Source organism: Atta colombica, unplaced genomic scaffold (genome assembly GCF_001594045.1).
Source record: "Atta colombica isolate Treedump-2 unplaced genomic scaffold, Acol1.0 scaffold141, whole genome shotgun sequence".
Taxonomy (NCBI): domain Eukaryota; kingdom Metazoa; phylum Arthropoda; class Insecta; order Hymenoptera; family Formicidae; genus Atta; species Atta colombica.
The window spans coordinates 1,674,966-1,692,417 of NW_017259230.1; the positions used below are offsets into that span (position 1 = coordinate 1,674,966).

Sequence of the window (17,452 nt, forward strand, 5' to 3'; positions counted from 1 at the left end):
ACAGTAATGATCGACAAGGCCACTTCAACTGTTGTCTATTACTAAGATTAGAATCTTCTAATCTTAATTTTAGTTATTAAAAAATGGCAGAATTCTACACAAGAAGTAGAATAGAAAAATTAATAAAATTCGTGTAATTATCCTGGCGATATAAAAGCGAGAGGAACAAGATTCCATTATTTATATCATTATTGCACGCGATTAATCCTCATACGTTACATCGGATATCGTCGAGAATTTTGTTAAAAAACGAGCAAACGATGCTATGATCAAGCCAAAAAAAATTCAATGATATTTAACGTCTTATTATGTATAGCGATATTGCAATATTGTAATTAGAGAGAAATAAATATAAGTTGCCAAAAGAAGTGGCTATCTCGGTGAACCTCTGTTAATCTTTAACTATATATTCTCTTTCAATTCAAATACTAAATTCTTTCTATCACATACACAGAAAATTTGCAATTTAAAACAATCTTTTATGTACACGAATGACACGCCGCGTCCTTGCAATTTATTGCGGTATCGCGCAAGGAAATTGTTGGACACGTGATATCATCGATGATAAAATATTTCTTGTCTTATAATGTATGTTTTTCATAAAATAATGATACTAATATACACGATTGTCCAATCACGCTTAGGTAATTAAAGGATCATGTTTAAGGAGATGGGACCAACGTGATTAAACGAAGTAACACTATTGTGTCCCCATCGATCTTTCTCAACATAGTGATCAATTCGTAGAGCCCGGAAATGGGGGTTTTGTTGTTTATTATTGCAGAGTCTAGTTACGTCGAACCATGTGCGCGATTACGGTTCCCCTCATTGTATGCATCGCAACACCGAACGGTTCTACCCCAATTCTGAAGGCATTCGAGACTACGGCCCGCCAGCTTCCCTGACAGATAAACGGAAAAGAATGTTATATTTGTCATTTTTTGATAAATTTCTTAAAATCACCCTTTCCCTTGTAAAGCCGGAGTCTTCGTGCGCGCGCGCACAAATATTTCGTGAATAGCGCACTGTTGAATTCAAATGGCGTATGAGTTCAGCAGGCCGCACACAATGGGTTCATTCAGTACGCGAATCAGTGGTTCTCCGCAGAGGTGAGAAAACTAGAAAAGCGAAGAGAAGCTCGGAAATTATTAATAAAGACTAATATCGATTTTTCTTCGAAGAAGTATTCGGAATATTGTTCGAATATTTCGACACATATGTAGTAAATTTTAAATATACTTTTAAATATATTTTATAATTATAATACATTGATTACCACGCAGTTATTTATTCTCACTTCCCCTTAGTTACAATTCCATTGTTAATATTCGGAATTTTCAACCGTTCTTTTTAAAATCATAACAAAGAGATAAGATAAAAACGCAGAAACATCTTTTGCATTCCGCCAAAGAAATCACACATTATTATCTATATAAAATATATTTTTTTTTCAATTAATAATAATTAACGAAAACAATGTAAATTAAAAAAAATTAATGCGATTTTATAGGTTTATTCCTATCTTACATCTTGTGAAGAAAAAGAAAAAAGAGCACAATCTCTGACTTTTAAAAAAACTTCAGCAAGAAACTTTGATAAATATCATCGTCACGAATAACAAATTTTTCTCTGTTAAATTGAATTGGAGCATTTGGGCATAGATATTCAACGAGGATTATTCTTTGTTGCTGCATGACACCTTGATGGTACTCGATTGTCCGACTGACCCACACTTTAACCCGGCACTGAAAATTGTAGTCAAGGCACGCGATATTATCACAGTGACTGATGATGTAGGAGCGCATACATAGCGAATAAATAATGCATTATATCTGAGATTCTATGCGACGTATCGAGTAGTCTCATTTCAACGTCACGTGATTTTTGATCACCAGTTTGTAAAGACTTGTAACACTAACTCTGTGAAGCTACGAGATATTGGCTAGAAAACGATAAATCGATATTTGTACAGAGATATATCATTTGACAATATTTGTCAATATTTGTAAAGATTATGAAACCCTGTGAATATTCAACTCATACTTATAGCGATATTAATCGAAGGACTAGATTTATTCCTATGGATTTATTTCTAAGGAAAATTTATTTCTATGGAATACTCAACGAAACATTCGACAGTAAAAACTAAAGATCATTATACCAAAGTTCCTCCGGATCTTTTCCGTCTCAGCGAATCTCGCCATGTAGATTAAAACGAAGACAAAAAGTAAATATTATAAAATAAAAAATACATTCCAAATAACACAAATTGAATATTTATCACATATTTAACATGTCGAAATATATATAAACTTAGCATACTATATTCTTGTACAAGATTCATTAAATAGAAATGAAAAGTGTTTCTTTTCAAACTCCTTTAAATTTCTAATCCCAATCCATTGTTCGAGATATATTCATTGCTTGCGCTTTGTTTTTTTTTTATAAGTGGTTAACCACGAAAATAATCTATGATACACACACACACACACACACACACACACACACACACTTGCACCACTTTTAGAACTGATAAATTATCTACGCGGTTATCATCTATTTTTATTTCATATTTATACATAAGAAATAAGAAGATATTCTCTCGGATCTCATATACAATTAAACATATTTTACTATAAAATCATTTAGTAAATGCACGCACATTATAATCTGTTCTTCAATTTTTTTCTTTTTGCAAACATCGCCCTATATATATATTTCATTTTAGACAAGATATAAGTAATAATAAACGATCTAAACAGAATTTAAAATAGAATTCTATTTCTAATTTCATATGCCATATAATACAGAAAATATAAATGTGAAAAAGATCCGAATACATATATAAAATATTACATGGAGAGAATTTTTTCTTAGAGTTTATCTGAAAATATGATAGTCGTGGAACAATGTATTTCCAAGAATTTTTTTTTTTTAATGTAGATCTCGCTCATTCATTAATAAAACTACAATAAAATATGAAATAAGTTTGATTAATTTTATTGAATGGTAAAAATCTTTAAAATATTGTATTGTATTGTATTGTATTGTCGCCATAACCATATTTTTGGGATACATTTTAAAACAAAATTCTCTCTGTGTATAAATAAAATATACTAAATAAAATATATAAAAATACACGTCAGAAACACATGATAAACAAAATTATAAATAGAATTCTGACGCTAGAATTATAAATCATCTAAAGTGGACTGAGGATGTAATACGTGACGTGAACAAAACTCTAAAATAACTCTATCACTCGCTGCGCTGTGTTCGGTGCACGATATGATGTTTTTATGTGACGACGCGACGTTTCTCTCTCTAGCAAGGGATCTCCGCGGGGTCTGAGACTTACCTTTAATCAGCCCGAAGAGCTCGACACAGCCGGCCGCAGCGGCGCCGTTACCGCAGGAGGGATGAAAGAAGGCAGTAGGGTGAGTTTTATTTGTCGAAGGCCACTCCTTTTCAATTGTTCGGTGCCCTTTGTAACCCTTGACAGCTGCTACCTACGGAGGTAAGTCACATTCGCGCTCACCGATCACTCGGAATCGGGAAGCGAGCTCGGTTTAGTCGCCGTCTATCCGGTGTGTCAGTCGTTATATTTATCATCACGACAATTCACCGGTGAGTCGAAGGCAATTTATTGTAGCCATTTATCGGAATGAGATAATATGTTTGATGACTTCGTGGATGTGGATATATGGATATAATGATTGTGTACTTAGTGATAGAATAAAACGTCCGATCGAACGATCCTGATGCAAACAAGACACGTGCCGTTCAAGGTAATTCATGTGTGGATATATCTCGAGCATAACGCCACGTGCTTCAAGAAGACGCAAAGGATACGCGGAACACGCGAATGTGACTTTTAACTTTTAATCAGATAATCCACGAGATTTTGAAATGTCCCAAACAATATAGTGTTACGATCAAAATTTAATAAATGTCCGAAATCGTGAATAAACTGAAAAATAAACTTTAAAATTTGATACATTTTTAAATTATTTAATAAACATTAGTTAGTAATTTATAATATATCATCTGTTAAACAGTTTTTTTGCATTAGTTTAAAATATCATTTTTATAAGAGACATTTCGACGGTTTAATAAATATACACACTGTTAGAAATTTACACACTGTTCTTGAATTTCATTAACATTTAATAACATTCACTATTAAAAATTTCATGAATTTTAATGTGCTTTTAAGTTACACAATTTGAATTTAATTTCATGACATTACATTAAATTTAATGTATTTATAACTGAAAGGTATAATTGTGTACATGAATTTAATGTATTTTTCATAAAATTTTGTGAAATTTAATGCACATTCATTACATTTGAATAACTACTGTAATTTAGTTTTCAGTTAAATCATTCGTTACTTTTAATTTCGTTTATAACCACGAGCTTCATTAATAATACACTGTTTTTTGCTTCATTTACATGTAAAGGAAGCATTTCTAATAATGTATTATTTAACGTCTATTTAATATTTTTATACAGTATAAAAAACATCTCTTTCTATGTAAGAATAATTTATATTCTAAACAGAAATTTATATTTATAAAACTAAATATTTTCATAAACATAAATTTCTGATTGAGATATCAACTGTTCTTATACAAGAATAGCCACATATTCGGTTATATTGTTCCAGAAAAAAGAAAATTACAGACATGAGTTAGAATAATTTAATATTAAAAATGTTGTATATCTTTTTATTTTTATAAATTATTTATATTTGTATGTAAAATTTATATATATATTTTTGTATCGAATTATGTTGACTTCCCTCTTGAAAAAAAATCACGAATGTGAAAATAAGATTTATAAGAAAAGAAAACAAAGCTTCTAGCTTATAACGCGAACATACTGAGTGTTCAAAATCGCATGAGCCTCGAAAGTAGATTCTACAAAGTTCTTTCTCTGATGCAGTGTGTTCGAAATTTTTACTTTCTACTGTCAACTAAATAAATTAATAGTTTCTATTTTTATGCAATTAATACTTGATTAAATAATATTACATATTAATTTTGTGCCATCGATCTTTATTTTCCTCTTCCGATAACTTTATATGCGGCTCTCTTTAAAGGAAAATAAAGCGAGGCGCGGCCTGAGTTAGACAAATAAACTTTTGATCATGTAAAGTAAACAACGAAACGGATGAAAATGGAGTGAAATAGAGTGCGACAAATGGAATGCTGGTTAGGATGATAATCGCACATATCGTCAGAACATAATATCCATCTAATTGCTATTTTTGGAACAACACGCCTCACTTAATGTATTCGGTGCATTAATATGTTTTATAATCCCAGAAATAGTATCAAACAAAGAAATTTACGATAACATTGATATGACTTAGCGGATATACAAGCTGAATAAATTGATTCTTAATTTGAAATCTGCACAATTTTTATAAATTTTAAAATTAATTTTCCAAATATGATAATATGAGATATATCATTTTCATTTCTACAACAAAATAATTTATATAAACAGAAGTTGTTTAAATAAAATTTAAATCGTTATTTAAATTAATTTTAAACTACTAATCAGAAACGTTTAAGATTACTTTTAGTGAAAAATTCTATCATTTAAATTTAAATTAATCTAAAATATATATGATTAGGCCTATATTGAGCATTTTTTCCACGATACTTTCTTTTAGCATTCTCTCTCTCTCTCTCTCTCTCTTTCATGTCTAAATATGTAAATAAAAAGTGAATTATTGTGGATTATCATCGCGATTATTGATGCATTAAATAAATCCCAGGATATTTTGCTGAGATTGGAGTGAAATTATAGGCACGAAGAGTAGAATAAAGCGGAAGGAAAGGATAAGAAGAAGAGGAAAAAGTAGAAGAAGAAGAAGAGGCGGAGTTAAATCGAGTGAGTTAGATAAGGAGACTTGTGGTGTACTCGTAAAGGGATACGCGTCAGTAGAGTTCGTCAGTCTGCGGTAGATGAACGTCTACCGAAATAACGGGAGCAATTTAAGCATCGCATTTACTGTGGCAACGTTTATAACATCTACGAATAAATATAGGATTAACACATAATTAAAAAAAAATAGCAACGTTACTTTTTTTGGAATTAATCAGTGATAAATCCGCAGTGATTGCGCTAAATTAAATCAAAGAAGCCATTCCTTTGTACAAACGAAAAAAATTACTAATGGAGAAAAAAAAATTATAATGAATACGTACATAATATAAACATCTGAAAGTGTATGTTTAATTACGAGAAAAACGAGTTTATTTAAGGAACAAGTTGAATTGCAGCGATCAAGAGTTAATTACAAGGAAAGAAGAAGATAATTGGGGCGAATTGTTGAGAGATAACGATTTAATTGGACGCCATAAAGTACTACAGTAATTTCTGGAATACCTTTCGCGAGTTAATTAACAATAACTACAATGTAGCGTCATGAAACGATTCGGTGTGAACTCCTGCTGTTTGAGGCCAAAGTTCGCGTTGTTGCTGCAGCCACTAAGCAGTATTCTGAGAAGGTCACAAAAATTTATCGGTATGACTAATGGTGTGTGTTCTTAACACACCAGACAGAGTGAACGAACATGAAGAAATATGGAAATTAATTGATACGGCATATGCGATAAAGCTCCTCGGAATATATATACATATATAGAGGGATGCATGTTCTATCTTTCCACGGCGAGAAAATTCAGGGAATTAACAGAACAGATAGAAAGTAATGAATGAAAGAAGGAGTAACGAGAAATGTAAACGAAGAGTGGATGAGGAAAGTTAATGTGTTTAATTGCGTGCGAGAATCGTTGGTCACGAGAAAGAGAATTAAAAAGCTTTTTGAAAGAAATCTTTGAGAGATTTTCGAAAATTAATTAAATAAGTTTATAAAATAACATTAATTAAAAAAATTCATGAGTTAAGAAATTCTCGAGATTTTTTACTTTTTTCTATTATCATAAGTTTCAATTTTCATAAACCGGGAATTGAAAAATTGGAAGATAAAAATTAACGACAGAATTCTTAGAATTAAGATAATTTGTTAAAATCAAAGCATATATAGAAAAATGTAAGGCAGTAAAATGTAAGATGTAAGAAGTAAGCGAATTGACCAATCAAAACAGCAGCAAATTTAAAATGTGATTGATTTGTTTACTATTTACATCTTATGATTTATGTTTTTTTTTTGTATGTTAATGGCCTTTAAAATAATTTTTTTATATGTCCTTTCTTATTTTTTGTAGCACATGAATCACAGCGATTTTTGATTATCCAAAGAATGCGAAGGAAGAAAAACTATTTTATACGCATTTGCTAAAAGATGGGGCACATTGCAGTAAACGACACTTTTGTCGAAATCTTTTCGGAGGCTGGAGGCTCGAAGCCATTTACACGCTCCGAGACTATTACTGCTGCAATATGCGCTATAATATTCAGCATTATTGGAGTATTAGGTAACGTTTTATACCTCTCAATCAGTTTTACCTAGTAGTGATTTTAAATCTTTAATAATGAGTTGAATCCTATATTTGAATTCCAGGTAATTTAATAACGGTAATCGCATTGTTAAAATATACCAGACTGAGACGACACGCCACCACGGCATTTGTGATAAGTCTAAGTATCTCCGATTTGATCTTCTCGGCGGTAAACTTGCCTCTAACCGCCAGTAGATATTTGAACGAAGCATGGGTTCTGGGTGAAACTCTATGCAAAATATTCCCCTTATTCTTCTACGGAAACGTCGCTGTATCTTTACTCAGTATGGTGGCCATTACTATCAACAGGTAAAATTTCAACAATGATTCTTTTCCTTTGAATTTTGATTAAAAAAGATATATATATATCTTAAAAATGCGCATTAATATATGTCTAAGAAAAATATTTTACAAAAATATTTTCTAAATATCTTGCAGTGAAATCTCACTCCAAGAGAGTAAAAATCCAACCATCCTTGAAAAAAAAGTAAAAATATTTCATTTCTTGAAAAAAAGTGATGATCTTTACTCTTTTTAAAATAAAATCTCACTTTATTGGAGTGAGATTTCATTTCTTTGAAGTGAAATTCATTCTAAAAATTGTCATTTTTTCAAGAAGTGCAGTATTTTGACTTTTTTTCAAGGATGATTGTATTTTCACTTTTTTGGAGAGATTTTTGGTAAGATTTCACTGTAAGAAATTTAAAGTGTAATTTTAATATATCTTAAGGATATAACATAAATATATCTATATTTTTTTAAATACATGCTAGTCAAAATTTTGTTTTCTTTTTCAGATATATACTGATCTCACAGTCGGATATTTACAACCAGTTATACACTACTCGCGGCATAATGCTGATGTTAATAAGTATATGGACTCTAAGTTTCTTGATGCTGCTGCCACCCTTATTAGGCATCTGGGGTACTCTAGGACTAGATCCGGCTACCTTCTCATGCACCATACTGAAGAAAAACGGTTCCAGTCCGAAGAAGTTTTTGTTCATTCTTGGCTTCATCGTACCATGCGTAGTGATTAGTGTTTCGTATCTCTGCATATATTGGCGTGTACGCAGAAGCCGAAAGAATCTCGAGGCTCACGCAGCAGAAAGCGGTCGACGAGGCGGTGGCTTTCAACGGCGGGAAGATTCCAGAGTGACCAGACTGATGCTTACTATATTCCTTTGTTTCCTGTTGTGTTTTATGCCGCTGATGTTGATGAACGTTATCGACGATAAGATGAAGTTTCCGATACTTCATATAGTGGCGTCTGTGCTCGCATGGGCATCCGCGGTGATAAATCCTTTTATTTATGCCGGCACCAACAAACTATACAGAGAGGCGTACAAACAAATTCTGTGTCCAGTTTCAAGCAGGACATCTACAATCGGTCCCAAACCAACGCATTCTCATTCGAGCAAGTTTTTGACACCCCATACGATATAAACATATCTTCCGTTCCGAAAATAATCGATCGCCTCGAATTAATGACGATAAAAAGTAGATGCATAATAATACGTACCATTTTTTTTATTTTTCGTAAGAAATTAAGCGCTTGAGTAAATAAATGATACTTTTTTTAGTTCAACTATAAGAATTTAACTGTTAAATTACGAATCTAAAAACAATAGATTTGTGTTTGATTAAAAATTTATTTTTATGATTCCGTAGATTAAGTTTATGTCAAAAGGTAGAAATTTTTTTGCTAACTAGACAATAAATGTTTTTACTTTTATTTGGAATAAGATATAGAAAAGCGTAAGAAGAAAAGTATATATAAAAATTGTATTTTTCTTAATATACAAACATTATATCATAATATTATAATGACATAATATTTTAATACAAATTCTGCTTAATACACAAAGTATACGTATATGCTTTTATAAAATGCAGAAAACGAAACATATACAACAGAAACGTACATCATATAATTGACAAATTAAAAAATCGATATTCAACTTAATACAAAAGTACAATTTGTATGGCATAATTTGTGTATATAAAAAATTCAAAATAAATAACTTTAAAAAAACATTTTAACTCTCTAAAAGAATATCTTTTTCTCATTTTACATTCGAATGTTGTTCTTCGTGGCAATTTTGTTGATTATTTAAGAACATGTACCCTACAGATATACGTATATATTAATTCGATATTAATACATTTGTACTTTTGAAGTGACAATATTATCGAATGAGTACGATAATATGGATTTAAATGCGTAAGTACTAAAACACATTAGTAACTGAAAGATATAATAAAAATATATATTTATAGATCTCGCAACAGGTAATAAAGTATTTTCTTTGCCTTGGTATTGCTGTAAATTAAAATCTCGTGTAAAAGAGACAGATTGACATTTACGAATGTAATTAATGTAATATATAAGTAGAAACGTTGAAAAATAAAATATTTTCTACCGTATATTCTATGCTCGGTGCATTATGTCTATGTAAATATTTATAATCTTATCCTAATTACTTACATACTAATCTCAGTTATTTTTCATCAAATATGGACGGAATTAGTACGAATGTTTTTGTAACATTTATATCACTTACATTATTATAATAATATTTTAAATTTAGGACGCCGGACAAAAAGAGAAAGAGAGGATGAGAGAGAGAGAGAGAGAGAGAGAAAGAGAGAGAGAGAGAGAGAGAAAATGCAGATAATAAACGTATGCCTACATTGGTAACGATAAAGTTTACGAGATTCTCGTGAACACAGTGAGATATTTACAACTTCGATACGTTACTAAATAAATGCAGGTATGTCTAAAAATAGTATATGAGAATGTTAATTCAACTCCAATTCCGGTAAGTAGGGCTCTGTGATTGCGGTAATAGGACAAACGCTCAACGTATCCTATATAAAAGAAAGAATATGTGTAAATATAATTTAAAGAATTAATAACATTATAGAGACGAATAATATTATTATTGTTATTATTAGAGAATTGATTTTTCGTTACTTACCAATCGTATAAGTTCATCGAACGTGGGCCGTTCTTCGGGATCGTCTCTCCAACAGGATGACATGACTTCGTAAATCGGGTCTGTGACATCCAATAATTGCGGTAACCGGATACCTCGCATAATCGCGTTCTCCACTTCGCTATCGAGTGCCAAATTTGAGTAAGGTGTACCACCCATGCTAAACATCTCCCAGAGAAGTACGCCGAACGCCCATATCATGCCCGGTTGATGCTTCGTCTGATTGTCGAAGCACTCGATGGCTGTCCACCTTGCATACTTTAAGTCTTGTAAGGCATACTTGGCGATACCATGACCCATAAGTTTCGGAGTCCAATCATCCGACAGTCCCACGCTTCGCGCGCAGAGGCGACTATGAATGATCTTATGGCTCGCCAGATATTGCAAGGCGATCGCTATCGAGGATGAGATAGACAATATTTGATCTATAGGGAACACATCCCCCGATCGCGCGCCTAACAAACGGTCTTTCAAGATCTGAGGCGGTAACTCCAACACGACGTATAACATGTCGGTGGTCTCGCAGGTTCCTACGAGACCCGCGAGATATTTCATGGAACCCGCTCGGATGCATACATCTAATTCTCTCAGCATATGCCTTTTATCAGATCCCTTCAGTGCGCCGTCGACTATGGTGTGGATCGTTACTAAACAGGATTTGTCATCCTTCAAAACGGTTCCGGTATGCACGCTGCCGAATCGTCCTCTGCGTATGACGTGATCATCAACGGACAAGGCATTTTGCGGTATGCTCCAGATTTTTTTCTTCAATTCTTGATAATGATTTACCCTTTCAGGGATATCCTCCGGAATGTAGCCCATATTGTCCACTTCATATACCGGACCCTGTAATGTGAGCTCCTGCTGCTCTGGCAACTTTTGCATGTGGAATCTTTCGTGTCGCCGTCGCAGTACAAAATATATCAATATCGAAATGGCAAGTAATATACTCAGCAGCGTGATCGCTATGCAAAGCGCAAGAGCAGTCGTGTCCATTTGATTCATTTGATGATTGAGCACGATATTGGCCAAATCGGAATAGGAACGTTGTACATACGCTGCTTTCCGCGAGATTATCATCAAGCCGACTTGCGCGGAAACGAACTGATCTTGCAACGGGAGATTATGATAACCACCGATCATTCTTCCATCACCCACAACGAACTTTTTGTATCTATGGAAGTCCAACGGTTCGAATTGTGCAGCAACGTAGTAACTTAATCCTTGTTTCGAAGCGGAATCGTAGTTCAAATACTCTTCATCGACCGGGGGAGGTATAGCGTCAGCTTGCACAACAAAAACCTGATATGCGCTAATCGGTCCATACTCGCTGTGAGCCTCGGTAAGCATGACGGTAATTGTATCTTTTCCGTGTTCTAATATTTTGGGCATGACTGGTTTGTCAGGTGGACCTATCAGAGTCCATCCCGTAGTATTCGCTGGTTCACTGAACTCCAGTGTATTACTGGCGGTGATAGATATGTGATACTTAGTGCCAGGCTGAAGACCTCTTAGAATCGTCATGTTCGATGAACCTCCTTGAATCTGACTTTCGATAGGTGATAAATTGTTGCTCGAGTATGTTTCTTCAACGACAGCGCGGATAGTATAAAATATTATTTTTCCGTTGGGTATATCTGGTGGCTGCCATGTTATTTTGAGAGTATCTTTTGTCTCCTCGGTTACCGATATTCTCCTCGGTGGACTTGGACCTACAAAAGATACATAACTCGCATAATTTTTATTTATGTAAATTGTAACGTATTCTAGTCAGGGTTGAGTAAGTTAACTTTTTTTTTAACTAAATTAAATTAAAGTTAACAGCTTTGAAAATACTTAACTTAATTATAATAGAAGTTAATCCATAATAAAATTAATTGAATTAAAAGTTAAGTTAATAAAAAAAGTAATTAAAAAGTTAAAAGTTAAATTTGGTTCGAACTAACAACCGAAAAAAAAAAGAAAAAGTTTGATTATTTTACATAATTTTTCATATTTTTCTTTCTACAACTTATTTATTTAATCTGGTTATTTTTGTTTAAGTAACGATTATAAAATAGTAACAATATAAAATTAAGTAACAAAATTACTAAATTATATACTCATTAGTTTCTCGCATTGTATCTAAGGATCTTCTTCAAAAAAATCAAAAAGTTAATAGTTAGTGATAAAATGTAACTAAATTAAGTTAAAAAGTTAAGAGTCTAAAATGTAACTAAGTTAAGTTAAAATTAATTAACTTTTATCTTTTTAACTTAACACTACCCAACTTTGATTCTAGTAGAGTAACACTTTTCACTGTATCAAATTCATATTAGGGATAGTTTAATATATTAGGCACACAATATGCTGCATAATAAAAGTTACATCCCATACATAAAAACTTTCAATGACATTACTGCAACATTTATAATGTTACACTGCAATATTGTTGGAACATTGCAATATTGATGCAATGTTGTTGGAATCATTTGTGATGTAATAAAACAATGGAATAAAACAAAAGATTGCTATAAATCATACCTTGTTGACCAGTCGCATAAACGCTCATAGCTTCGTAGCTGCCGCAATAGTAAGAAGAATCAGAGGCACAAGTGACAGTACAGCTATCCGATGGCTGGCCAAATTTGTTAACGCAATAGCACTGTTGTCCATTCATTAGTCCTGCAAACCTATTGAATAAAAGATTACAATCTTAAAATCCATTCAATTATATTTTAGATCGAAAACATTATTTATTTATTCTCTAAATTTTTTTGAGTGAAATCTTATTCTAAAAAGTGAAAATTGAATTAATCTTAAAAAAGAGTGACTTAATTTTCAATTTTTAAGGATGAGACTTCACTCTTCAGAATGAGATTCACTCTAAAAGTTTTAGAGAATACATATATCTCTCAGATCGGACACATTGTTTACTTACATATAATATTGAGAACGACATTTTTTAACGCATTCGGCGGGTGTACTGGCGTGCCCTAAAGTAGGAGTTGGTAATTCATTTAAGTCGGAACTCCGAAAACAGCCCTCATACTTTTGAGCGCACGCAAAGTAAACGCCGCAAAAGAATAAGAAAGATGAGGTGATTATCATTGTGATTTCGCGAACGATTTTTGTTGCGTTTTATGTTAATAACTGCGGGTGCGCTCAGTTTCGATCTAGCCGTTGCACGGCATAGCGTTATGAGTTATACGTTCGGAATTTGCAGTCCGAGCAGGTATGAGTCAACGCACGACGCAGGATGATCGCACCACGCGGTACAACAGAAAAAATTATGTCCGTCTCGTAGGATAAGAGTACTGATTTGCCAATAAGTCACAGCCGATTCCTCTTGAGTCGCCAAATTGGCTCATCTTCCCGCGTTTCCCGGCTTATAATTCATAATGAGGAGTACTCATTGACGAGTAAACTGAAGTAAACAACACCTGGAGCCCACGTACGCTCCCGTTGTTTTGGGTGCTGCACTCGCTGTACTCGTGCAAGACTTTAACTCAGGTTCGTACTAAATCGGAGAGAACGAAGAGATCCGAGTAAAAAATTGGCACAAGCGAAAAAATAAAATGCTATTCTTTTAAACACTATCGTAACAAAAATTTAACGGTGAAAGTAAGAAAGAATAATTTACATATATTATACAGAAATTTATTTTAAATTCTTATTCATTTTTTATTAAATTTAACAATAATATTTTATTTGATATTTATTAAATATATGTGCGCTCATTATTCTATGCCTTATTTTATATATATTTTTATAGAAAAAGATATAATGAATTGATTCATTTGATATATTCTTTAAATTTTGAAATAGTTTTAAAAATTTAAAAAGAATTAGAAAAAGTTTTTATTTTGATATTGTATCATTTGCAATATATTTAATCTCGTTGCACGAAATTTTATTATTACGTATGATGATATGATGATATGACATTTACGAGAATTGCTCGATTTCAATAAAACGATTATATCTAAGTATTGGAGAATTAATTTAAATATTTACAAATACACATTAAATTTAAAATTCTATTCTCACAGAAAAAGCAATCGGATTTCAACTTATTTTGTTAGATTTTTATATTTGAAATTTATAATTTTGTGTTTCAATGATTTATTGTAAAGTGTATCCAGATAAATGTATTGGAAAGAAAGAATTTTGTAAAAGATATTTGAATTTATAAATTTCACGACGCTAGTTTAATTTATGTTGCGTGTTACGGCACTGCGCTGTCCGATTTCGAATGGCGGTGCAGCGAAAGAGGTGTAACTGCATCTTCACTTGGTGAAGGGTAGCGTTGGCTTATGAAAAAAACATAATTGAATGAGATTTGTTGTGTCGATAACTGGCGTACCTAATCGAATCAATAAAAATTAAATTTCGATATACAATAGATGTACCAAACTTTTAGCTTTTTTATTTAAATTGTAATGTTTTTCTTTATAAAAAGCATTTTCCGATCAATTTGAAGCACAAATAAAAAGTAGAGCAATGAGGAGAAAGAATTTCGATATTGTTTTCAGAAACGAAAACTTGACGAAGATTTGAAAGAGATTTTGTATAATCTTCATGCACCGTATTGAAAGAAATGTTTGCAAGTTTTACTATTAGAGAATAATTTATAGAATAATTTATCGTTACGCTATCCATTCTCGTAATTGCAATCAAAGCTGAAGAAAGGATCCTACCTAAAAAAAATCATATTACAAAGTTATATATCGAAATCATGTAATTAAAAAAAATATATTACATAATTGGTTATTCCCAAAGAGTATATGATTTTTTTTAAATCACGTAATTTGAAACACATTGTATTCAAAATAATTTTTTATCTATCATATAATTTTATAGTTATCGAATTTTAAATAATTAAATAATAAAAATAGAAGAAAACATATCATCATGTAACTTTTCAAATTAAATTTCGTTATGTAACTTTGTTAACAATAACTTTGATTTTTTTCAATAGAGGCCTTTTCTGCCGAACACAGATAATTGCGGATTGTACAAGTGTTCAAGATCGCGCTAGCTAGAGATGATTACATCTTAATGACAGCGTGTTACCTAAGTCTTATTAGTGGAAAAAAGTGAGCAGAATCAATTCTAATTAACATTTTTATTTGTTGCTCATTTATTACTTAAAAATTGCCAAAGAAAAAAATTGTTTGCTCTGCCAGTTTTTTTTTAAATGATATTCCGCTAAAGGAAGATTAAATTAACGGAACAATATATATATAACAAAAACAATTTACTTCAAAATAATATAGGAATTTGTTGCTAATTTGTTGCTGTCCTTTTTTAATCCATTATCTATGAAATAAATGTAATTAACAACGAAAAAGCGAATTGGCGGAACAAGAGTAAAGCATTAATAAAAAATTTGCTCGCTTAAAATTGGTATTTCCTGCATACTGAGAGATTTTCACATTAATCACTATTAATCCGATTAGGTGTGAAAATCTCTCAGTAGCAGAAATTTTTTACTAATGCTTTACTCTTATTCCATCAGCTAGCTGAGGTTTTTCGTTGTTATTTACATTTATTTCATAGATAATGGATTCAAAACTAAAATATTCCGACAGTAACAAATTAGCAATAAATTCCTACGTTATTTTGAAGTAAATTGTTTTTGTTATATGTATATATAATGTTCCGTTAACTTAATCTTCCTTTAGTGGAACATCATTTAAAAAAAAATTGGCAGAACAAAAAACTTTTTTCTTTGACAATTTTTTTCTTTTTAGCAACAAATAAGCAACAAATAAAAATGTTAATTAGAATTGATTCTGCTAACTTTGTTCCGCTAATTTATAAGACGTGTGTTGCCTGCTGCCCCTTTCCGTCTCTTTCTCTCTCTTTCTCTCTCTTTCTTCGGGGCAAAAGACCCTTGTATCGATTTTCAAGGCTTTCGACGCCTTAACGAAACTCTTCATTCGTCTCCGATTCTTCTTCACCCTCCCCCCCCCCCCCCCCCCGCCCCGCCAAACGTTATCGATCATACATACATTATGCGAATTAATTAGAAAGAGCTGCGGCAAGAGTCCAAGAAAAACAGTATAGAGGTATAATAGAACACGGCAATAAATTTTCTCTCATTTACTCTTCCTGCGTGCTACGATAAATAACATTGCAATATTTCATGCAATCTATCGACAAAGTGTCATCCGTGTTTCAAAATTCTGCCGTTAACTGAATTTTTAGGTCAATCGTTACAATACGGTGTCTACTTGCGCCTTGTAATAACGTGAGGGTGCCATCGAGTAGCTTGATAAAGTTCGGGTTACATTTCACGCGTCGGCGCTTATTTGCATCGCGATTAATACTTTTATGCAAATGAATACCTGATCCATGGCCAATTATGTAGTTGTGTCTGACCTTAACTTATGTGCATACGAGCGTATATAGGTATGTGCATTCTTATCCTGCATCTTATCCGTGCATCAATCAACCTTGTGTACGTTGCGATCTTCTTTATTGATAAATTATATCTATTTCATTGTCGTAAACTGAGATATGTATGAGATGCTGTCTCGAGTACTATCGAAGCGTAAATTGTAACTCCATCCTCTCTAAATACATATTCCTTTATAAGCACATTTATTTATTATTTCCTCCTTATGTTTAAATATTATATATATAATTACTGAATGCATCGACATACTTACAACTACACATAATTTTTTTATAATTATATATAAATATTTATTACGCACTTTAGTCGTCCAATCATTATCGAGTTTATCACTGAAAGATATTCTAGTATTACAATCAGATTTGTGATCCTATCTTTCGCACGTGTTTCGGAGTCTAGAAGGACATGAAATGGCAAATTTTCCGTCAAACGTAAAAGCGCAAAGAGTGAAAGAGCGCAGGTCACTCACGGCCGATCGCGAAGAAAATGAACCCAAGGTACCGAGGGTGAGCGGTGAGCGGGTGGCTGTGGAGTAAGGCGAAACGTAGGGAGTCACGCGAAGCAACCCCGTG

The 17,452-nt window shown here is 32.4% G+C and overlaps 2 protein-coding genes across 2 annotated transcripts; one reads left to right on the forward strand and one right to left on the reverse strand.

The window, feature by feature from the left end:
- The first annotated feature begins 7,243 nt into the window (after window positions 1-7,243).
- Window positions 7,244-8,983, forward strand: LOC108684917 (protein trapped in endoderm-1). Its single transcript, XM_018189461.1, has 3 exons — window positions 7,244-7,454; window positions 7,541-7,787; window positions 8,276-8,983. The coding sequence occupies exons 1-3, from the start codon at window positions 7,322-7,324 to the stop codon at window positions 8,922-8,924; spliced, it is 1,029 nt and encodes a 342-aa protein (XP_018044950.1). The 5' UTR covers window positions 7,244-7,321; the 3' UTR covers window positions 8,925-8,983.
- A 1,110-nt stretch (window positions 8,984-10,093) lies between these two features.
- LOC108684922 (putative tyrosine-protein kinase Wsck) lies at window positions 10,094-13,567 on the reverse strand. Its single transcript, XM_018189466.1, has 4 exons — window positions 13,398-13,567; window positions 13,001-13,149; window positions 10,460-12,189; window positions 10,094-10,349 (listed from the first exon to the last, which is right to left on the reverse strand). The coding sequence occupies exons 1-4, from the start codon at window positions 13,565-13,567 to the stop codon at window positions 10,281-10,283; spliced, it is 2,118 nt and encodes a 705-aa protein (XP_018044955.1). The 3' UTR covers window positions 10,094-10,280.
- Window positions 13,568-17,452: the final 3,885 nt, after the last annotated feature.